At 39.4% G+C, this 23,791-nt stretch overlaps 1 protein-coding gene across 3 annotated transcripts in view; it reads right to left on the bottom strand.

The window, feature by feature from the left end:
- Positions 1–22,046, bottom strand: part of Tnip3 (TNFAIP3 interacting protein 3) — a 102,355-nt gene extending 80,309 nt beyond the window's left edge. For all 3 annotated transcript variants that reach the window (XM_021165820.2, XM_029478771.1, XM_029478770.1), the window contains exons 1-2: positions 21,918–22,046; positions 8,509–8,588 (exon numbers count right to left, since the gene is read on the bottom strand). In XM_021165820.2, the coding sequence (XP_021021479.2) occupies positions 8,509–8,588; positions 21,918–21,920 (83 nt within the window). In that variant the 5' untranslated portion in view covers positions 21,921–22,046. The remainder of the gene's footprint in view (positions 1–8,508; positions 8,589–21,917) is intronic.
- Positions 22,047–23,791: the final 1,745 nt, after the last annotated feature.

Genomic DNA, 23,791 nt, shown 5'->3' with positions numbered 1-23,791 from the left:
TCGTACTACTATCAACTATGCCTTTTGCTGGTCTATTCATAATAGAAACTGGCAACAACCTATATGTATGTCAGTGGATAACTAAGTAATGAAAATGTGGTACATTTCCACAATGGACTATTACACAGCCATTAGAAATGAAATCATGAAATCTGCAGATAAATGGATGGAACTAGAAAAACAATATCCTGAATGAGGTAATTCAGGCCTAGAAAGACAAATTTGGTATGCATTTACATATATATGAATGTTAGATCTTAAGTCATTGTTTAGCAAACTACAATCCAGATAACCACAGAAGTTAGGAAGAAAGTAAGAGACTAGGAGGAGGGGATGAATCTTCCTAGGAAGGGTAAATAAAATATACAGTTATAGAAAGACAAGATGAGGGACTGAAATGGGAGCATCAAACAGAGAAGAGAGGAGAAGAGCGATGGAGGAAATATGGAGAGGGACAGCTAAAACTAAGAGCCATTTGAGTGGCATATGGAAACCTAATACAGTAGATGCTTCCTATAACATACATATGTGAAGGCAATCTAAAACAGGTGGGTGGTTAAATAAATATCCATAGACCCATGTGACTGAATACTTTCCAAATAAATACTTAATTTGTAAAGTTTCATACTATACCTTCTTTTTTAAAGGAGGGGGGTGGGGCTGAAGATATTGCTCAGTGGTTAAGAACACTGACTGCTCTTGTAGAGGATATGTGTTCAAATCCCAGCACCCACATGACAGCATACAACCATCAGTAATTCCAATTTGAGAGGATCAATGTCTTTTTTAGACTTCGGCAGGCACCAGGCATGCATGTGGTACACACACATGAATGCAGAGCAAGCACTTATATGTATAAAATAAAAGTAGATCTTTAGAAAATATCTTAAAGGAAATTTCAAATAGAATCATTTATTGTATGCTCATTTTTAAAAAAAATATTTTTTATTATAAGTATTTATGGTGTGTGTGCTTGTGTGTATTGTGTGCTTGGTGCTTGTACCACAGTGCAAACTTGGAGGTCAGAGGAGAGCTTGGAGAAGATGACTCCCTCATTGGACAGTGTGGGTCCTGGGGATCAAATTCAGGTTGTAAGCTTGATGGAAGTTGCCCTTTTCCACCAAGGCTTCTGTCTGGCCCATACCCATTAATTTTTTTCTTTTACTATTTACTCAAATTGTTTATTCTAAAATGGGAATGCTTCAATTATACTAACTGACTTGTAATTCTCTTTCTCACTGGATGCAGATTTGAATGCTGAAAGTTTGGGATAATGGAGAAGGAGGTAGCACATGGCTTGCTTTCAAGAACAAATATGGCTGAGTAGAAAATTATGGGGAGAGTGTGGCATCAGTGACATCCCAGGGCTGGAGTCCAGCAGGAGGATAACCTTAGGTGAGCAGCCTCAGAAGCACTGCCAGAAACAAGAGCAATGCCAGCTCCGATGATCTCACTGTAAACAAACAAACAAACAAACAAGATGCCCAAAATATTCAGTTGCTAGTTATCTCAGATGAGGGATTAAACACAAGGTGTGTGTTTGTTTTTCTTCTTGTTTCTATTTCACAATGATTTCATCCTCTATATAGCACCTCTTACAATTGGCAGAGAAGTAACTGACATAAACTGTTCTAATTTATTATTAGAACAATAAAAAATACTTTAAAAAGTAGAAGATGAGAATAAGAAGGTGGCAATGTCAGGTTAATTTGTAGATTCAGAGACATGAGCTGCTTAGAGAAGTCACACATGCAGGGCACTTGCCAGTCGTCATTAGGTAGTTTTCTGTTAGCAGCTAACCAAGCAACAGGTACAGCATGGATGCCATTGGCAATGATGAAGAGCTGCATACCAATGAGCCCTTTCTGTGCAGCTACTTTAAATGCCTGGGTGACATAAATCTCCACACCATGCAGACCATGAAACAAACCGAACATCTGATTATGATTAATAGTTCTCAATGCCATCTGACTAATTAATAATCATGATACTATTCAGTGTGGAATATCTTTGAGTTTCGTTGGTGATGCTTATAGTTTGGATTCCTGGTTTATGTATGAGGGTTCAGCCTATTGCTGCGTTTTAAAATGGCAATTGCAGTGCAGAGAAAAATGCAGCAAAAGGACAAATCAAAAAATGATTTGCATCTCAAAATAAATTCTGTTTTTAAAATGCTAATATTTTCTGTGATGATTAAAATCATTTAAGATCTGTAAATATAAAGAGATTAAAGAAATTTTAGAAATAAGAACTATGAGAATAATTGAGTTTGAAAGTAAAAATATCCTTGATTTAGAAATATTTTCTGGATAGAAATGAGAAAAATGTTTCCAGTTCTATGAGCTTAGAAATGCATTGATGTAGGATTTAAGTTGTTACATGCATGTCTAATAGGAGAGGACACGGGTCTATACAGTGTCACAAAATCTATGTCAGTGGAAATCAAGTAAGTTACAAATTTCAATTTCTCAGTCTAATTACCGGGTCTCCATGTAGGCTCATAGTGAGTTGACTTAAAGAAGCCACCAGAGAAGAGAACTTGATTCCTTCCGGGCACTACATTTTCAATAAGGAAGCTGTCCAAACCAAAAGCAAACTCAACTTCCCAAAATCTGTTCCTTCACTCTCCCTGATATTTCTTCAGTGTAGTAACTTGACTTCCTGTCAGAAAATTGGAAAGAGCTCTAAATTTCCTGTTTCCACTTGCCCTGAAAATTGAAATTTTTCTAATACAATGTCTTTCATCATGTTGATCTGCTCTGAACAGTCTCAAATTCAAGCCGCAGAGAGGGAGTGTTATTGCTGTAGACTCCAGGCCCGAGAGGGTCTGTGTGTTTATCAGGTTGGAGAAAACAATTCAACATCAATTCTGAAACCTTACTTTAAAAGAGAATGACTCAGCTCAAGGAGAGAGAGACAGAGGGAGGGAGGGTGGGAGGGAGGTTGGAAAGGAGAGAGAGAGAGAGAGAGAGAGAGAGAGAGAGAGAGAGAGAGAGAGAGAGAGAGAGTTTATTTATCTTTCCCAGGCTGTGTGTTGTATGTGGCTGCCAGGACCCAGCGCAGAACTCCACACCAGCACCAAGCATTCACAGTTTCATGAAAATTATTTCACTGAGAAACCATGCAGTCTCCAGTCTCCAGACACACAAAATTCCATACATAGAAGAGGCAGTGGGACTCCTCTCTAGGTAAATAGTGAGTTAATTATTAGGAAAGGTCTAACCTACTATATTTTCCAATATACTTCCTGGATAATGGTAATAGCTTTACAAGTGATTGCCACACTGTATCCAAAAATTTAAGCAAGCTCAATTTATTAAAATCTGCACAAAGGTAAATCCCTGATAGCTGCTTGGACTTCCCATAGAAGTGGAACGTCAGAAGGGATGACGTGCACAGAAAGCATTTCTACAATGAGGTTTATCAAGTCCTACTAAAAACAAATGGCGTGCCCTCCTCCAGTGGCATGGCTCGATTCTCTGTGAATGCCCTCCCCCCGCGCCCCAACTAAAGGTTAATTTCATTTGCTACATTACACAGAAGCCCAGGGTTAACAATTGAACTGATGTTCAGAAATCCATTGGGATTGGTGATTATTTGCTTGGAGAAATATAATTTCTGAAAAACTGACACATTTCTATTACGAGTAAATGAGAACAATTTGTAAAACAATTATGATCTGTTATGCTGGGTGTATCATGAAAGTATTTATTCAGCTCTTCAAAAAGGGATTTCTTCTTTACTTAAAACAATTGATTCTCTTCTCTGCAGTAGAGGGAGTATCTATGTGGAAGCCCCTTTACTCCTCAGCCTGTCCATGAGAGTTAAAATTTTAACCGTGAAAGGAGAGGGTTAAAAACAAAGAGGCCAAAATACTTGCTTACAATGCCATAAAAGAGATCATTTTAGTTTTTGATTACCACCACCATTGTCCTGTTCCAACCCAAACATCTGCCTGTCACCCCATAAACGTACTTACACTTCTCTTCCCTTTATGAGCAAATAAGGGGGCTTTGAGAGACATTTTAATAGAGAGCAGCTGTTTGGCTGCTAAACACTGCATCTGGAGGGGAGTAGGCTATTCACATGGAGGAAAAACACCCTATTGTTTAATTTTCTTAAAGTACACCAATGTTTTACAAAAAGATACTTTACATTGTATGTACAGGAAAAAAAAAAAGAGACTCTAAAGTGTTTCTGGAAACCAGTATATTGCTACCAGAAGGCAGGGGATTGCTGTAATAATAATAATAATAATAATAATAATAATAATAATAATAATAATAATAATAATAATAATGGTGTATAATACAGGGTCAATGACTGCTGTACTGCATGAGCTCAATGCCAGGCAATCCACAAGGATTGACATTTATTTCCTTTTGAAACGATCTCTGCTTCAGACTAAGATGAATCATTATTGTTTCCTTGCTAGGCTCTGACTAAATTTCTGAATGCATGATCCATTTAAAAATACTAAAAATAAACGTTAGAACAAAAATCATGGAAACATCTGCTTTACAAAAATTTAAATGAAGCCCTAACTCCAGAATCCCAGCGTGCTGAGTGAGGCTCCTTATAAAACGCTGTGGACCATGCAAACCAATGCCTCTCACTGAGAATCAAGGGTGCCTCCACCTCTTCTTTGCTTTTCCTTTGAAAGGTCACTGGATATACAAGCCCTAAAACTTCAAGGGCATTGAGTTCTGCCCTTGCAGTTGCTTCCATTAAAAGGGACTTAGTTTAGAAGTGGTGATGGATGGCTAACCCAGGCTTTCTCTGGCCTTCTGCCTTCCTTTTATTCTTCTTTTTTCTCTCATCCCATGTCTGTCTTTCAGCTTCCTGATTCCCTGAGGATAAAGAGATTTCAGCATTTGGCTCATCCCTCTCCCCCTCCTTCTGCACCCCTGGTCACATATACGACACAGGTTAACCTGCCAGGTATCTGCAATTTTTTATAAGTAATCTAAAACAGGCCCAGTAGGGCAAATATTTTAACACTGTATGAAAACAATACGAACTCTTGGGGGCTCTGTGGTTTTCATCCAGTATAAACACAGAAAGGCTGAATATTAATATGCCGAATAGCCTGTTAACAGTATGGTGGGGGATGGCTATAGCAAGTCAATTTAACACCACATAAAAACGGACATAGTATGAGAACTTGGATTCATCCTATTCTTTTTTTATTAGATATTTTCTTTATTTACATTTCAAATGCTATCCTGAAAGTTCTGTATACCCTCCCCCTGCCCAGCTCCTTTACCCACCCACTCCCACTTCTTGGCCCTGGCATTCCCCTGTACTGGGGCATATAAAGTTTGCAAGACCAAGGGTCCTCTCTTCCCAATGATGGCCGACTAGGCCATCTTCTGCTACATATGCAGCTAGAGACACGAGCTCTGGGGGTACTGGTTAGTTCATATTGTTGTTCCACCTATAGGGTTGCAGACCCCTTCAGCTCCTTGGGTGCTTTCTCTAGTTTCTCTATTGGGGGCCCTGTGTTCCATCCTATAGATGACTGTGAGCATCCACTTCTGTATTTGCCAGGCACTGGCATAGCCTTATACGAGACAGCTATACCATTCCTCCTTAGAATAGGGAACAAAATACCCATGAAAGGAGTTACAGAGACAAAGTTTGGAGCTAAGAAAGAAAGGATGGACTATCCAGAGACTACCCCATTCTGGGATCCATTCCATTATCAGCCACCAAACCCAGACACTATTGCATATGCCAGCAAGATTTTGTTGAAGGGATTCATCCTATTCTTAAAGCCCTATGATAAGACTCTCAAGATTACATAACGCTCTTGGAATTCCCCACAAGGGAGGCAGCTGTGTCAGTTTGTGCCCAAGGCAAAGGGATGGGGTAGGAATATCTTTTTCCATCTCTGCACAAACACTGGGTTTCTCAATTCTCATTCTCTGTCTCTCTCTTATCCTGTTCATTCTCTCACTTTGTGTTTTTTGAAACAAGGCCTCTGCTGATCTCAATCTTGCTGTTCTTTTTAACTCCTGATCCTTCTGTCTCTACCTCCCAAGTGCTGGGGTGAGGTGAGCCCCTCCCCGGTTCCCATTTCCCTTTCTTTCTTTGTCAATGTCAGAGTTTGTAGTATGACTATCTTCAGATTACTCCTGTAATAAAGATGTACATCTTATCACATTTTATTTAAACTCCTTAAAGGTCCATTGTGGTATAGGGACTCTTTCCTTGGAGTACATAAAATCTTACTAAGGAGGCAAGAAATGAACACCACTATTATAGAATGATAAAGAGTAGTATATAACAAAATACTAAATTGTCTATAATTGAGGTCTACTTATGAGAGACACTGAATTTAAACAACTTGGAGGAATCGGAGAAATCAATATTGTGATAGTTTGAAAAATAAAAACAAGTGTATTAACAAAAATTCAGAGCATACAACTTTGTCTTATACATTTTACCTCTATATAAGCATAATTGAAATACACTATAAGCTCATATATGTTGATTCCAGGGTCGTCAAAAATAGGCAAGAAATAAATGTCCATAGACATTTATCCATAGACTGCATGCTTTCTTGCAAGCTTTTGCTTTTAAAATAACCTCATCTGCTTGAGTCATATCATGGTAATTGCTGCAATTAGAACATATAGAAAAATAAATATTTAAAGGCAACATATCAGCAAGTGTGTCTTCTCCTGATGAACAGAGAGCACCAATCAGCCAGGGTCTGCATATGCGTGGGGTGTGTGAACACTGCTATTTATTAATGCTATTGCTCTTTCCCCTAATGGATTGTAGGCACTGCTGGCTGACTCTCCTGCTGTCAGTTCCCTGTCCAAGTTCTTTACATAGTCCTCATGATCTTCATATTGGAAGCAGGTTGTTCACAAGCTCAGAAACTGAAACTATGTCTCCAGCCCAACAGATGTCTCTAGTTGAAAACTAACATTAAGAATCTGAGTTTTAGTATGTCTTTAATCATCGTTTATCTTTAAGGCATTAAAGGCTGCCTATGCTGGCTTAACAGAAAGAAGTGCTTAGGGATAAGCCAGACAACCTAGTTCAAGCCCCAGAACCCACAGGAAGGTGGATATGAGAGAATGCATCCCATAATGCTGTCCTCTGATCTCCACACACATGCTGAGTCACAAGTGCCCCCCACCCCCACATATAACAGTAGATAAAATCAAGTCTAAACTCTTGTTAAAAGATAGATACTATAAAAGGGAGTCTCGGGAACAAAGAGATGTCCTATAGAATAAAGCCTTAGCTAGTTAGTTTCACCATGGGACCTCATCTGAGCTTCCCATGACATTACAGTACATAAAGATGAACAAATCCAAATGGCCCATTTCCTGATGCCGACACTCCTACTCAGCTTTCCTGTCACTCTGTGTCACACACTCCTTTGGACATCTCTATCCTTAAGTCTTGCCTTTCCCAAACTTCTCATATTATGTTTATCTGGGTGTTCCCTTTCTACTCTGTTTTGTTTAATTTCATACTAAGCCATGGCTTAAATTTTACTACGTAGACAAGGTGGGTCTCAAGCTTATTGAGATTCTCCTGGCTCTGTCTCCTGTGTGCTAGGGCTGCAGGTGTGCACACTCCATTCAGTTTGGGGCTATTTTTTTTTATTAGGCAAAACACTTAACCATATATTATTATTAATTATGCATGTAGATTTTTCCATTTTTACTTGTAAGCAGCTGGAGACAATGGTGTGCGCATGCCTTCTGCAAGCAGCTAGCATAGCATCTTGCACATAGACGGTACCAAGTGAGAACCGAGAGTTACTCACTGTATCAGTGAATAGAAGGAGACAGGAAAAACCCCTTTAATGATTGTCAAAATGAAGGGTGTGGCTGAGGAACCTGTGTAGAACTTCTTCAATGTATTGGCAAAAGAGTTGTTTCTTTAGCAAAGCAAAATTTGTACAACCTAGAAAGCATCACCAACACAAAATCTCCCATGGCCCACCACAGTTCCTGCCTCTTGGATAGCAATGGAAAAAATGTTCAAGTCATGTACCCCGGGAGACAAAGAGATGACTTAGCAGGTGAAAGTATTTGCTGTGCCAACTTCATGCTAGAGTTTGATCCCCAGAACACTCCTCCCCCACAACCCCCCCCCCCACTGAAGGAGGGAGCTGACTCTTCAACTTTGTCCCCTGACCTCTCCACCAATGCCTTGACTCTCTCTCTCTCTTGCTCGCTCTTCCTCTCTCTCTCTTCCATAGGTGAGTGTGTGTGTGTGTGTGTGTGTGCGCACACACATGTGGTTTGTCCCTCTCCCTCTTTCATAATGATGATGATGACACTGATGATGAAGATAATACAATAAAAACAAAAAGCCGTAAATGGCTCGTGCCCATTCCCACTGCCTTCTCTTGTCTGCTCCATTCACTTGCATCCATCAGATTCTCTTTCCAGAGTCATCACTGTTGAAAGCAGAAATGCTGCAAGCAGAATCTTTTCATTACAGAAATGTAACCTCTAACGAAAACACTGCTTTTACCTTTCATAATCTTCGCACTCGTGGGTGATTGTTACCAGTGTCTCGTCATGTTTCTCATGTGTGAGGTGTCGATGTGGAATCTAAAAGAGAGAAAAAAAATTAAAACACAAAGGATGCAAGGCTCAGATGTGGGAAGAAAAATCTATCAGTCTCGGAAAGAAAACCACCTGTTAGATGCATTTTTCCATCCAAAGTCATGTTTTTATTCTCATGACTTATTTTCCAGCGTGTCAGTCATGAGAAGAGAGGCCACAAGTGTGCTTTCTGTGTGCTTCAGCGACAGGGTAAAGAGCTGGGTATAAACAAAGTCTCAGCCTTTCAGTTAAGGAAGACTCTGATGACAGAGAGAAATTGTCCAGTAACAGGGAGACGGCTGGGCATAAACTGTTAAAGCTGTCAGGCTGACATGTTTGCAATTCAATTAGCCACACTGTAGGGACAAGCTGTCCAGGGTCTCACCACCACCCAGCACAAGGCCATTCTTCCCAGAGCACCCTTTCTGCCAGGTTTTGTTCAAGGGGAGTTGGTAATTATTTCCACTTTCAGGATAACAGAAGAAATTAGTGATGTTACAACTAAAAGAAATGTTTTTTACTTCCCATTTTTCTATTAAATATTAATTGCAGCATAGTTACCCAAACTGTTAAAAGCTACACAGGCAACATGGTGCCTCAGATGGTACATAGCAGACACTTGAGCTTGAAGAGTTAGATGAATCATGTATATTTTGAAAGCTAATTCCTGCAGGAAATTAACACATTTTAAATGTTCCTGGAAACTAGTAATTGCCATGATCCCTTTAGAAAACGCAGGGAGTTGGGTCTCTGGGAAACAGGAGGGTAGCTTGTCTGAGTTTTTTGAGTTTCTGTCAAATTATAAAAACTGGCCCCCAAAGTCTGCTCATCTCAGGTCTCTGAGAAGGACTCACTTTACCTATTGGCAAACTACCTACACACAGCGTGGGAGGGTGGCTTTTTGTTTCATTTTGTTTTTGACTCGGGACAGCTGTTTAAAAGTCATCTGTTACCACCATGACAGCCAGTTACTAGATGAAAGCAGAATGCCTCTTGGGACTGTTGAAAGAACTGGACCACCAACTAGTATAACTTTTTTTCCTTCTAATTATGCAAAATTGCATAACTGCCTCTCTTCTTTGTGTGATGCTCCAGAGATGTTGCACAATTCCCCACACTCATGGAAGAGAAAAGCCAGAGATACCTGACAACGAGGGGCCTATCCTGGCAGCTTTAGAAGTTGAGGTTTTTTTTTAATATATAAATGAAGTAATAAATAAGTTTGTAGCAAAGCCCATAAATGTGCTATTAGTTTAAATGAGGCATCAAGAACTCTACTACCCGGAGTTGCCAAAGGAAGCAACGGAAGCCCAGAGAGGCAAACAACCAGTCAGCTGCCAACCTAGGTCTAACTAGATATGTAGTTCTTTATGTTTATTCCTCCACAATTGCACATTGTAGAGGAGATATCTTAAATTTGAAATATAAGTATACTTCTTTTAACAGTAATGTTTACATTATAAGTGAAACCTCATCAATAGATATGACAAAGGCAGTGGTTTCACATTATTTGGCAGATGGAAAGGGAAACCTTGAGACTTCATCTGCACAAAATCCCGGATTAGGGTAACTTCAAGTTGTCCCACAAACAACTGTAGTGAAATATGCTCCTTAATAATCCCAGCACTCGGGAGGTAGAGGTAGGCGGATTTCTGAGTTCGAGGCCAGCCTGATCTACAGAGTGAGTTCCAGGACAGCCAGGGTTACACAGAGAAACCCTGTCTCAAAAATAAATAAATAAATAGATAGATAGATAGATAGATAGATAGATAGATAGATAGATAAATAGATAAATAGATAAATAGATAAATAGATAAATAGATAAATAAATAAATAAAATTTCACTAAGTAAATGAAGCACAGAATCCCTCTGTCTGGGTTGCTATGTCCTTGCATGGCTTGGGTCCTAGAAAGCTGACTAGATGTCCTGAGGGAATGGAGAAAGTATAGACACACAGACACAGAAAAGCTGGGATCGGGTGGACCAGGCTCTCTGATGTAGAAGCTGCAGCACCCAGAAAGCTCAGTGTGTTTATTTTATACACACTGAATAGAGACACAGGACTATTGCATACAGATAAACAAGGAGGCAGGGCTATTACACAGCTGACTAAAATGGCAGGTTTAGCTTATCTTGGCAAGAGAAGTCTGTGGAGGAGAGTAGTCTTCAGGGTGTAAAAGCCTAGGGGAAGCCAAGAGAATACTAGCATGGACATTATCTTCATACTGTCAAAATTCTCACTTGGAACAGAGGAAGCCTTAGACATCCCTCTGAGACCAACCATGAGAAGGCTTTGCCACTCCCATGAGTCTGAGTCATTGGACCTTTGACGTGGTCATGACCATGTCAAACAATACACAGTCAATCAGAACATCACTTAATCCCTACACTGGGTGATCATGAACTCACTGAAGTTCTCTTGGTTGGTATGAAGACTAGCAGACAGATAGACAGACAGACAGACAGACAGACTAAACACCAGGCAGGAGGCCCTGAGTCACAGGTCCACTGGCACTAAGAGAACACGGCAACTATCTTTGATAGTTTCTTGTTCAATGTAATTTAAGACATTTTATCTTTATTAAACATTTACATACTTAAACCAGATCTGAAATGAAATAAACAAGCTGGACACAGAATTTTTTTCCCAAGAGCAATTGTGCTGGAGGTATAGAAGGATCAACCAAAACAACATGCATAAAAATGCCATAAGGAAACCTATGACTTTTTATGCCAATTTGAAAAAATTAGTAAAAATTTAAAATTGCATGTGAATGCTAAATAAACGGCGTTAGAACCAAGGGTGTATCAAACCTCTTCACCTGTTTGCAGGAGCACATCAGAAGCCACTATTTTTGGATGCTCACAGTCATCTATAGGATGGAACACAGGGCCCCCAATGGAGGAGCTAGAGAAAGTACCCTGAAGAGGTCTGCAACCCTATAGGTGGGACAACAATATGAACTAACCAGTACCCCCAGAGCTCATGTCTTGAGCTGCATATGTAGCAGAAGATGGCCTAGTCGACCATCATTGGGAAGAGAGGTCCCTTGGTCTTGCAAACTTTATATGCCTCAGTACAGGGGAATACCAGGGCCAAGAAGTGGGAGTGGGTGGCTAGGGGAGCAGGGCAGAGGGAGGGTATAGGAAACTTTCAGGATAGCATTTGAAATGAAAATAAAGAAAATATCTAATAAAAAAAAGGCAAAAAAAAAAGAAGCCACTATTTTGCCTAGAAGTACTTGTGTCTCTTATAGATATCATGGTCTAACAGAGGTCTTGCCATGATACATCTGATCCCTCTCCAACAAAGTTACTGTCAATTTATTACCCTCTGCTAAGATCACCTCTAAAACTTATGATCTATTCCTTTGGAAACCTTCAGGAAAGTTCTACCTTTAAGTTGGATGACTGAGATGAGGAACATCAAGCTGCACAATGCCAATAGCTTTCAAAGGATCCCCGGATGGAACCCCCGCAGCTGCTCTCCCAACCCGCCACCTGCTTGAGAGCTACTTTTTAAGCCACAGAGCTAGAGCAGCAGAATAGCTGTGAGCAGCTTGCCGGGAAGTCTAATTTTCCCACACCTCTCCATCTCCTCTTCTGTAAGCAGGGGTGATGAGTACATCCTTCACAGGACTGCCATTCGCTCGAGTGCCTGCCTGGTAGGTAGCTAGCACTGTGCAATTTGAAAAATTGGGACACAGTGTCATATTCCCCTAAGTAATACAGTATGCTGGGAAGAAGTCTGGGCAGCAATCATGCTATTTTGGCTCCTTCTGAGTAGATGGGTCAGTTCACTACCTTGATTCATGATCATATTGACACAGCTTGATGTGTATCAGTAGATATGAATTATTATTTCTAAGATTTGTATGACTAATGATTTCAGGTAAGGCTAAGGAGATGGCCTCAGAGAAGTCAACACAAAGTGGCAAGCCTTAGAGGTTGCAAATCAAGGGTTTCTTGTTTTCATATCCCATCATGGGCCAGAGTAAGGTCTTTCTGCCTTAACAATAGAAGAATGATCATATGCTAACAGTATATGATGAATTGGAAGATAAACGTTATTGTCAGTTAAGAGTAGAGGGTGATACTTCATTGTCGCCAACAGTGTTTTGCTTGAAATTTTAGTAGAGTATTTACACTGTTTTATTTTTACATTTTTTTCGTCAACAAAGCAGGAAATCAGAAAGATTAAAACTTGATTTAAAGTTGCTTCAAAATTTAGTTTCTGTGGTGAAATAAGTTATAAGTCATATATAATTTTTAGGACCATAAGATTAAGCACTAAAGAACATAGGAGGAAAGATACCCAAGTGGTTGACGACATTCACTCAAGCTAAAAGAAAGTACCTTCCCATCATCGCTTTATTAATTTCCTCTTCTTTTCTCCCACCCACTTCCTCCTTTTCACAAAGGAGTCTCTATATTGCTAAAGAAGCAGAGGGTGCTTTGTGTTTAACATAACCAAGACTTGCCTTTAATTCTTGGATGAAGTTCAGTACATCAGTGAAGATCATAAGTTGTTTGATTGTTTAAGCAGAAGTTTACACAATCAAGTTCCAAAATAATTCAAACTTAGAAAATAGACACATTGTTGGAAATATGCTGTGCTGATCAAGTCTATGTTATATTGTTGGAATGTGTTAGAATATAAATATCATAAAAGGTATGACACCTTCTCTTAAGACAGGAGGTACTTGATGCTGACAAGTGATTTTTATCTTTACAACATGCGCTTTTCTCTGGGGTGTTCCATTTGTAGCTCATTATACTTGCTTAGCAAGCCTGTTTCATTTCAGGATCTGCCTTTGCTAAATTTAAAATTAAATGTTAACCAGGTTCAGTATATTTTTATGATGCGTCCTAAGTAAGCATTAAACCACCATCAAAATGTTATCCTCTTTTGTACATATAACCACTGAAAATTCTAAAAGATACTGTGTTGCAAATACATATATATTCATTCACATATTTTTATATATAGGAACAGCCACTAAATTTTTATGGCGTTTTGGTATAAGTGTACTGGATGCTGTCTCAGAAGACCCAGAACCCACACGCTGGCTCACAGTTGTCTGTAACTCTAGTTACATGGGATCTGCTGGTCTCACACACACACACACACACACACACACACACACACACCATTAAAACATAGAAAATAAAAAATAAGAATATGTATCAAACCTTTCTAATAGATTACAAAGAAGATCCACAAGTAGAAAGTTAATAAAACATTGTTAAGACTATGAGAGTAATATGTCAATATTATTTTACTGTATTAAATAGTTAAATATATGCCTTCTATTCCTAGTAGAGAACTATTGCCCATCTCAGCTTCTGATTAATCCTGTGATTCTAATTTTGGTTTCTTCATAAGAAGGCAACAATACTTTCTGAACCCATAGTGTTTACAAATTTTTATGGTATTTTTCAATCACATTCAAATTTAGTCTGATTTTATTTATTTATTTTTTAAATTTTTAATATTTTTTTATTACGTATTTTCCTCAATTACATTTCCAATGCTATCCCAAAAGTTCCCCATACCCTCCCCCCCACTTCCCTACCCACCCATTCCCATTTTTTTGGCCCTGGCATTCCCCTGTACTGGAGCATATAAAGTTTGCATGTCCAATGGGCCTCTCTTTCCAGTGATGGCCGACTAGGCCAAAATTTTCCCAGGTATACAAGTTAGCTTGCATAGACACAATAATTCTACATTTTTAGTTACACACAACATAATACACTTACATTTCACTTAAATTGTATAATTACAAATAGACATATATCCACAAGTATCTTGGGAAGACAAATAAAACTGGTTTTTCATAAATGCACTGTTCAGCTTTTAAAGGTAAAAAAAAATGAACTGGTTGTTTCTCGATGGGTCATGTGTAAGAGCGCTTGTCATGCAAGAATAAAGTTCTGAGTTCAGTCCCTAGCTATCAAATGCTAGAGATGACCATGCACATCTGTAACCCAAGTGCTGAGAGGGCCAGAGACAGGAAGGTTATAGGGACTTGTTGGCTGCCCTCTTAGCTCCAGAGTCAGTGAGAGACTCTGTCTTAGAGGAGTACTGTGGAAAGCGACAAAGAAGGACACATGATATCAGTGGATCTGTTCTCCTTACAGACACATGAACAGTTGTACACACATACACACACATGTGCACGCATGCTCTCTCTCTCTCTCTCTCTCTCTCTCTCTCTCTCTCTCTCTCACACACACACACAAACACACACACACACAAACACACACACACAAACACACACACACACACACTAGTGAGCCATTTCAACCATGAGCATATGGCCTTCCCTTCGTGCCATTCCTATACTGTAGAGAGAAAACAGAGAGTGTGTTGAGTTCGTGGTTGGCTGGAGACTGAGGAAGTAGAACAGATTCAGCCAGGAAAGGACAGATACTTGCAGAGTCAGGAAGCTTAACATCAACAAGTGGTCACGTGGCTGCAGTGAATGGGTAAATGAATCTGTCTTCTCCACTCATTAAATTCACTCAGAAATGAAGCCACAAGCGGAAGGTACAGCATTTGTAATGTTTAGTTACCTTCACTTTGCCTGGAAACTTCTGTGGGAGTCTTTTTGCAAATTTCAAAACATAAAATATTTGATGCCAATATGTTGATGAAAATAATCAACAGTGGTTCCTGCTATTATCAACAAAATAAATAAAAATAAAAAGTAAGGTAACCAGGGGGAAAACCCATCATAGATTAGAAACTATAGTTGTTTTTTTTTCTCCAAGTCTATTTCTCACCTGATTGTTAAATTAATTTGTTAAATTAGAGCTTGTTAAATTAAATGTAAAATATTAAGCCTTTTATTCTCTGTATATCAATTTTCAGAACCACAGTCTAATGGAATGAACTCTAAGGGTGCTGGAAGTGTAAAACACTAGACTATCGCTTCCAAGAATCTGTGGTCAGAGCCTGGGACTGGGTGAATATCCTCACTGAATAGCACCGAAGCTGCTCGTTTGTATTTGCTGGCTATCAAAGCAGAACTGGGGACTTGCACCATCTGAGAATTGCAATTTAATAAGTGCATTTAATGATTTGTCAACTTGGCTGATAATAAACAATGTCTCTCCAATGTGGTCCAACCACTGACAATGCCATCCACACTTGGCACCGTGGGGACACCCTGACTTCTCTGCCACTTCCTATCTGTTTTTTATGTTACAGCCATCTTAAAACACATTTGCTCTTGTCATCACCCCTCTTCCCACACACATAGTAAAAACTGTGTGGTCTTCAGTCACAATGATAGAGTTGTTAACACAGCTGAAAAGCTTGGAATCCCTCAGATGGGTCACCAGACTCTCTGCTATTCCCAGATCCTTGCCATTTATGCTCCCCAGTCACCATGGTGACAAGTTCCTCCACGGTGAGTGCTCCTTTCTACTCTGCTCCCTGCTCCCTCTAGACCCATTCTTCCCACAAAAAGCAATCTCTGTATATCCATTAATGTGAACTTTTATGACTCGCTCAGCCCTCTTAGCAGCATGAATTTTGATTTTACTATTTTAGAGCATATCATTGTCCATTCTAGATCATTTTTCTGCATCAGACTGCAAATTCTATGAGCTTGTCGTTCTGTCACAAGAAAATGCCCAGTATTCAATGTTTGGTTACATAAGTGCCCTACAAACAAGGAATGAATGAACTGAACACTGAGTATGGTAGCAGATTAGCAGATAGTTATACACAGAACTGGTAAAGAATTTAGAAAACATTTCTCTAATAGCACCTTAAATACCATGTTTAGGCTAAATCATTCTTCATACATGAAATAACCTGTTTGTATGTTCAAGAAGCCTTATACCTAAAGCCCCACACAATACTTCTGTGTGTGTATTTGCATATATGTGTGCAAACACACACACACGTGCATAGAAAAATAAAACATACCAATTAACTATCAAACTTAACAAACTTTACAAGCACAAAGGTAAGCCACCACTCCAATATTCAGAACATTTCTATGAGCAAAAGCAGGTGCTCAGCTTTATTTGTTTGTAAACAGTGTCTTCCTGTGTAGCTTAGGGTAGCCTCAAACTCACTATGTAACTCAGCTGCCCCGGAACTTTTGTCTGATCTGCCTTAGTCCCCTAGGTATTAGGATTGCAGGTGGACACCATCCTACCCTGTTAGAATTTTTAAAGTATGACAACATAAGCCAACAACAGCAATAAAGGGTATGCCTTCTACATTCCCATTCATCCACTGTCTCTAATCGACAGAATTCTCACACTTAGCTAGTAGTGAAGTTGCTTGTATTGTGGAAGAAATTGGAGGGAAGGAAATTTATACACCTGTCTCATTTACCGTAATGGCTCAAGGGAAATCAAGAATGAGAGATCTTTGGCTACACATCATTTGGATAAATCAAAAGAAATAACCAAAGAGCTATAGTTTGAGTTTGAGGTATTTTTTTCCATTTCATATTTCTGAGAAAGGTGTTAAATCAGGGGACTTTTAACACCTGTTTCCTTCTAAGAAATCATTTTGCTTTATATCAGTCAAGTTTTGCTACCACAGATTCTCCATAGTTCAGTCACATCAGGGTACCTGCATTTCTTTCATCTGAGAAAAATGTCACTTGGGGGGCCTCAATTCCAAATATTTCTAAGTCCAGAAATCAGGGACCAGCAGCAGGAAACTCAGTGTCTTTCACCCTAGTTACTAGAGACTACAATCTGTAGACAGTATTGAAAACTTTTTCCAATACTGTGAGTCATGAAAATTAGTGAAGCCAGGATTATTGCAATCCTGCTGAGGTACACATGGGCTTAGTGAAAACTCATCACCAACCAACTTCTAGCCAATGATATAGGTCTTGTTTGTAGAATGATTCCTTCATCTGCAGAAAAATAAGTGTCTCCTTATTCTTGGTCTTTCTTCTGCTCTCTCCTAGGAAATACTATTTTATTGAAGCTTTATATTGAGCAGTTTTAATTAAGGTTCCTCAAATTACAAATTTGTCCTCTTAAGCATTTTAATGGAAGGCTGATTAGATTTAAAATCAAAAGATATGGATCTCACCTATCTCTTACATCCAACAAGCTAGCTGCCCTTTACACTAAGCTCCGTCTGTGAAGCAGATTGAATGCTTGCCTTTTTCAAAAGAAAGAGCCTAATAGTGAAACAGGATGGTCCATCTTAGAACAGCCTTCAGCTCCCCTGACTACCTGATGATTTGATTGGTGTTTCCTGGTGAACTGAAAGTTCTAGATGTGATAGGATTTAAGCTATATTTGATGCGTCAAAACTGACTAAAAATCCTGTAGAGAAAGTGACTTTTAAGAGCTACAAATGTTATCATGTATGTAATTATTGATGAATGTGGACTACTGTGAGAAAGATCAGAAATGTTGGACTAAAGATGGGTCTTCTCTATGGAAGTTCAGCTCAGGTAAAACCTGTCATAGGTAGTTTTCATATCCACGACAAGTAAGCCAGCCCCACCTCCATCCTTAGCCTCTTCCTAACAGTATCACTTCCTCCAGACACATTCCCATTTACTTGAAAGGGAAGTTGGTAAAGGCCGGGCTGGGCCAATGTTTGTTTACAAGCCTGGGGATTGATATAGGTATTCTTTTATACCATGTAAGCCATCCATCACTCTGCTGCAACCTCACCCCAGCTTATTTGCCTGGCTTCTGTTTCTCTAAGACAAGGCTTTGTGGTGTTCCTAGATACTCTAACCTGCACTAAAGTTTTTAAGATGAAGAATATGGTGTATTTTTAAGTGTCATCACTAAAACGTCAATCAACCATACACAGTGTAATTCCCAGAGCCACACAGAAAGCACCTTGCAGCTCAATACTCAGGTGCTCATCCTCAGACTGACAAAAGTAAACGCAAAGAACTGAAGCTGGGAGCACAAAGTCTGGGTTCTACACACAGCAACAGAAGAGTGAAGTCTGTGTCTCTCAGCTCCAAATGGAAATCAGTGAAAGACAGTCAGTTGTGACCATCAGAAATGATGGCTGAGCTCGAACCGCACTGATGGAGGCTGTCTCCTGGAGATGAGGGCCAGGATTTGTATCTGAATCTGTTCTTTGGCTTTTATAAGTTGGATGCTCTCAGAACAATTATATCTAAATATTTGTTGTTATTTTAAAATATTATTTCATGTGTTCAAATAAGCAACAGATATTCTAATCAAAAATTAATTTTCCTGTACTAATCCATATTTAGGCAAATTCCAATCTGTCCATATCAGACATGTTATGTTTCTTATCATAAGTCAAACAATTGCTTTTGATACTATTTATGTGTTTTACATTTTATCCTACAAGTAATATTCAAAGAGAATGCATATTTTTCACTGAAGCTGAACAGTATTTCTCTAGTTTTAATATAATACAGTGTTTTCTCTTGTCTGAGAATGTCATACAAGCATACATTGTGTATTAATCAAATCCAGCTCCTTTTTCACCCTGGAATTTCTCCCATTATTCCTCCCCGACTCCATGTGCTCTTCTTTCAGAACCCAGTGGATACACTTAGTGCTACTAGAATGTGTGTAGTTTAGGGAAGTCTACTGTGTTTGTTTCAAAGTGGTCCCATGTATTCCTGAGGCAGTACTCTATATAACATGGGAGTAGGAAAGGACTTCCTGCTTTGGACTCAATTGGGCCAAGTATTAACGCCAACCATTGACAAGTGAACTTCCTGAAACTAAAAAGCTAAACAGAAACTAAAACAGCTAAAGAAATCATCAGCCTTCTAAAGAGAAAGCCCTCAGAATGGCTGGAGGATTATATGCAGAACATACAGCAAATTTGAAAAACAAAGAGTCAGAACCAAAACAAAACAAATGACCCATTCAAAAAAAAATGGTCCTGGAACCTGAAGAAAGAGTTCCCCCAAAAAGTAAAAATGGCTAAGGAATGCCTTTTAAAAATTCATTGTCCTAAAAAAATTATGGAAATCACATCAGAACAACATCTTATTCCAGGCAGAATTGCAAAAATCGAGAAAACACCTGGCAACAAATACTGGAGGGGAAAGGGGAAAAGGGAGCCTTGTTCTCTGTCGGTAGAATTGCAAAGTGGTGCGAACATTATGAAAGTTGGTGGGCGAATTCTCAAACGGATAAAAAAGCTACCATACATCCCAGCTATACCACTCTTTGGCATAACCCCAAGGGAACCAGCATCCTTCTCCACAGCTACCAAGCATGTTCATTGCTGCTCTAGTCACAATAGTTAGGAAATGAAAACAACCTAAATAAATTCTGACTGGTAAACGGATAATGAAAATGTGGTAGATATGCACTATGGAGTATTATTATTCAACTACCAAAATTCAGAGAGCAAAACAAGACCATGGCTAGGATAGGGGTGGGGGAGTGACAGGAAGGGAATAGTAGAGTATAATTAATCAGAATAGAGAAATGGGAAAATGAGGTACTATGGGGATGGAGAGGGGTAAATACTGAAGAATGTGGGAGGAGGAAAAAGAGAAATAGCAGGATACAAGTGATCTGATGGGGTAATGAGAAAAGGAAAGGGGGGGTATGCTTAATTACAGCCTCAAAAACAGACTAACTAACAACAATAACAGCAAGCCACTGAGGACATTTGGTGTTCAGCAATCTACTGTTTTTGCTTTTGACAAGGTCGCATGTATCCCAGACTGGCTTAGCATTTGCTACTCAGTGGAGGATAAATTTCTCACCCTTCTGCCTGAACCTCTTGGTCGCTGGAATTCTATCCATGGGCTGCCACAACCAGTTTACTTGTTTTGTTTGGAAACTCAATGATGCAAACTGTATCATGTTTTCATGGAAAAAAAAAAAACAACATTGAACAACTTTCCAAGTGAGAATATGTGACTAATGACAAAGTATTCTCTAAAACTGAAAGAAAAAAAAACTATGGCTATACCTCAAAAATGATGCTGAACACAGTGACAAGAGTGCCATCCCCTGAGAGTCACCTGGACATAGAGAGTCCACAGCAATTGTCTACAATCTTTTATAACTGAAGGAAACCTTTCTACCTATTTTGAGCTTGAGGTGAGGATCAAAAGAATGGAAGGGGCAAGCTCCCTTCAGATCCATGTCTTTAGCTAGTCTGATCATCTCAGACCAGCTTACTTTTTACAGAAGTAATCGAATCTAAGACTCAGCTTCTTGTGATTACAAATTAGTTCTTCCTTGTGTCCTGAAAACTGGGACAATGGCTACAAATCTAATGGGGAGGTTGTACTAGAGGCTAAGATATCTTAATTAAATGTATACTTCATGGAGACAGCGGGCAGGAACAATCTGTGGTAGACAAGTATGTTAGGGCTAGATATGCAGACACGTAGGTGGCAAAAAGGCAAGGAAGACATGAGGAGGGTTTTTTACTGCAAAATACATTGCAGTTTGTAATTTTAATCTTTCAAAATGTTGATTAAAAATAGTTTATGAAAATTGATCCGCTCTATAAATATTTAATACTTGTCTCTTGTCTTTGTCTGGGCCCTTGGAGGTCCTGTGCAGCAGGAATGAAATTGTGGAAGCCTCACTAAGGATCAGAATGCACTCCGGGCTTCAGGACAACTCAAGAAGGATGATGCCTATCAGCATCTCTTAGCAAGAAATTTCTTGGCTGTGCTTGCAGCTTAATGAAACAGCATCATGATGCCCACAGACAACTAGCCTACCTCGTTCTGTCCACTAGTAAAATAAGTTTCCTCTGAGAGCATATTTAAACTATTCCTAGAAAATTTGTTTTCTAATCTCCTTTGGAAAGACTAAATAAACCTAGTGAATTTATTCTTAAAAAACAACCCATTATTTTAGAAGTCCATATTAACGTGATTACATAATAGCATGCAGAATGTAATGGAGAAGTTCCCCAGCTATGGATCACACCGAATGATGCTTTCATTGAGCCCTATTTAATCGGTATTACTGAACTCTGTAGCAGCATGAGAAAGTGACTGGAGTGAAATTATTCATATGCTTATTTAAATTAGCTGCCATTTATAGAATTTGATTTAAATTGTACTCATACAGCAAGGAGTTCATTTCAATAACCTATGTGGTATGGATGAAATACCTAAATGGCAAAGCTCTCAAATGAATATTTGAAAGGAAAACATCACACATTATTACACCTGCAACAAGTTCCTTGTTATTTCCCACCTGGAACACACAGACCCTTGTTCTGGTTGCTAACAGTCCTGAGCTCATAATCACACAGGCACATGATTTCAAAAGGAAAAGCTTAAGCCTTTCATGAAGGACAGTTAGAGGATACTCAAGCAAACTGAAAGCAAAGGCACACGTCCTGTGTCACTCACCATGCTCTGTATGATCGTTCCTCTCAGATCTAGGTAGGGCACAGCAGGGTATAACACGGAGTCCTTGTTTTAAGAGCTCCAATCAAACAATAACTAAGTGGTTTAAATAGAAACATGTATTTTGAAAGGTTAATCCGCCCATGCACAGGGAACTCCCCCTTGTCACTCTACCACCAGTAGCTATTAATATTCCCTTCTCAGTACAAACACAACCTATAGATAAAAAGATCCACGACCTATGTGAAACACCACAGAGGATTCCCTCTTAGTCTCTAATGTTGCAATGGAAACACAAGAAAACAACAGACTTCTTCAGGCAATAGGGGTCCTACAGGAAATCCACCTGCCCACTGAGTGGAAAAGTTCTATCAGGTTTAAAGGGCCACACATAAAGAGAAGTTTAGAATTAGTATAATTTACTGTAAGGACCACACAGGTCAAACACTCATTTCTAAGAATGTTCCTCTCTTTCCTCTCACCATTTCTTTCCCCGAGAGAACCACTACTGAGGTTAATATCTAAATATCAGTATTTAAAGTCATTCAGAAATAAACACATTACCTTTTAAAAGCAGCAATGGCTGTTATCTTAGGTAGAAGAGAAATTACATTTATAAGCCCTAACTGATGTCTGACTAGTATTATAGGGTTCCAAATTGTATGTATCATCACCTAGAAAACAGTCTCCCACAATGGAGGACTACTCAGCTATTAAAAAGAATGAATTTCTGAAATTCTTAGGCAAATGGATGAATCTGGAGGATATCATCCTGAGTGAGGTAACCCAATCACAAAAGAACACACATGATATGCACTCACCGATAAGTGGATATTAGCCCAGAAACTTAGAATCCCCAAGATACAATTTGCAAAACACATGAAACTCAATAAAAAGGAAGACCAAAGTGTGGATACTTCGATCCTCCTTAGAATGGGGAAGAAAATACCCATGGAAGGAGTTACAGAAACAAAGTTATGAGCTGAGACGGAAGGAAGGACCATCCAGAGACTGCCCCACCCAGGAATCCATCCCATAAACAGTCACCAAACCCAGACACTATTGCATATACCAGCAAGATTTTGCTGAAGGGAACCTGGTATGGGGTCTCATATGAGGCTATGCCAGTGCCTGTCAAATACAGAAGTGGATTTTCACAGTCATCTATTGGAATGGAACACAGGGCCCCCAATGAAGGAGCTAGAGAAAGTACCCAAGGAGCTGAAGGGGTCTGCACCCCTATAGGAGGAACAACAATATGAACTAACCAGTACCCTCCAGAGCTTGTGTCTCTAGTTGCATATGTAGCAGAGGATGGCCTAGTCGGCCATCAATAGGATGAGAGGCCTTTGGTCTTGAGAAGATTATATGCCCCAGTACAGGGGAATGGCAGGGCCAGGAAGAGGGACTGGGTGGGTTGGGGAGCAGGACAGGGGCAGGGTATTGGGGGCTTTCGGGATAGCATTTGAAATATAAATGAAGAAAATATCTAATAAAAAAGTTAAAAAAATAAAAGAAGAAAACAGTCTCCCTAAGCAATGGTATGCCTCTCCAGAGTAAGACAGACATATAGACATTTCCATCAGTTTAGGAATGAAGTGTTTGCTGATGAAGTACCTGATATAATCAGTATTGGCTATGGATGACATTCTTTTGCATTGAGTTCACTCTTCAAGCTGGTGAAGTAAAGAAACTAATGGCCTACATTGCTGTGTGCATCTGCTGTACCAATCCAGCCCTCAGCACAACAAATGTGCCACCCCCAGACCCACCATCTGAGACCAGTTCACAAGATGTCTCACCTGGAACTCCACTTTCACGAGTACTTGTTAGAGAGTCTTCAAAGAATTGCTTCTTTAAAATTATAGTGTTTATAA

This window comes from Mus caroli, chromosome 6 (genome assembly GCF_900094665.2).
Source record: "Mus caroli chromosome 6, CAROLI_EIJ_v1.1, whole genome shotgun sequence".
In the NCBI taxonomy this organism is placed as follows: domain Eukaryota; kingdom Metazoa; phylum Chordata; class Mammalia; order Rodentia; family Muridae; genus Mus; species Mus caroli.
Note: the sequence above shows the minus strand (reverse complement) of the source record. Positions and strands in the feature narration are given on the sequence as shown.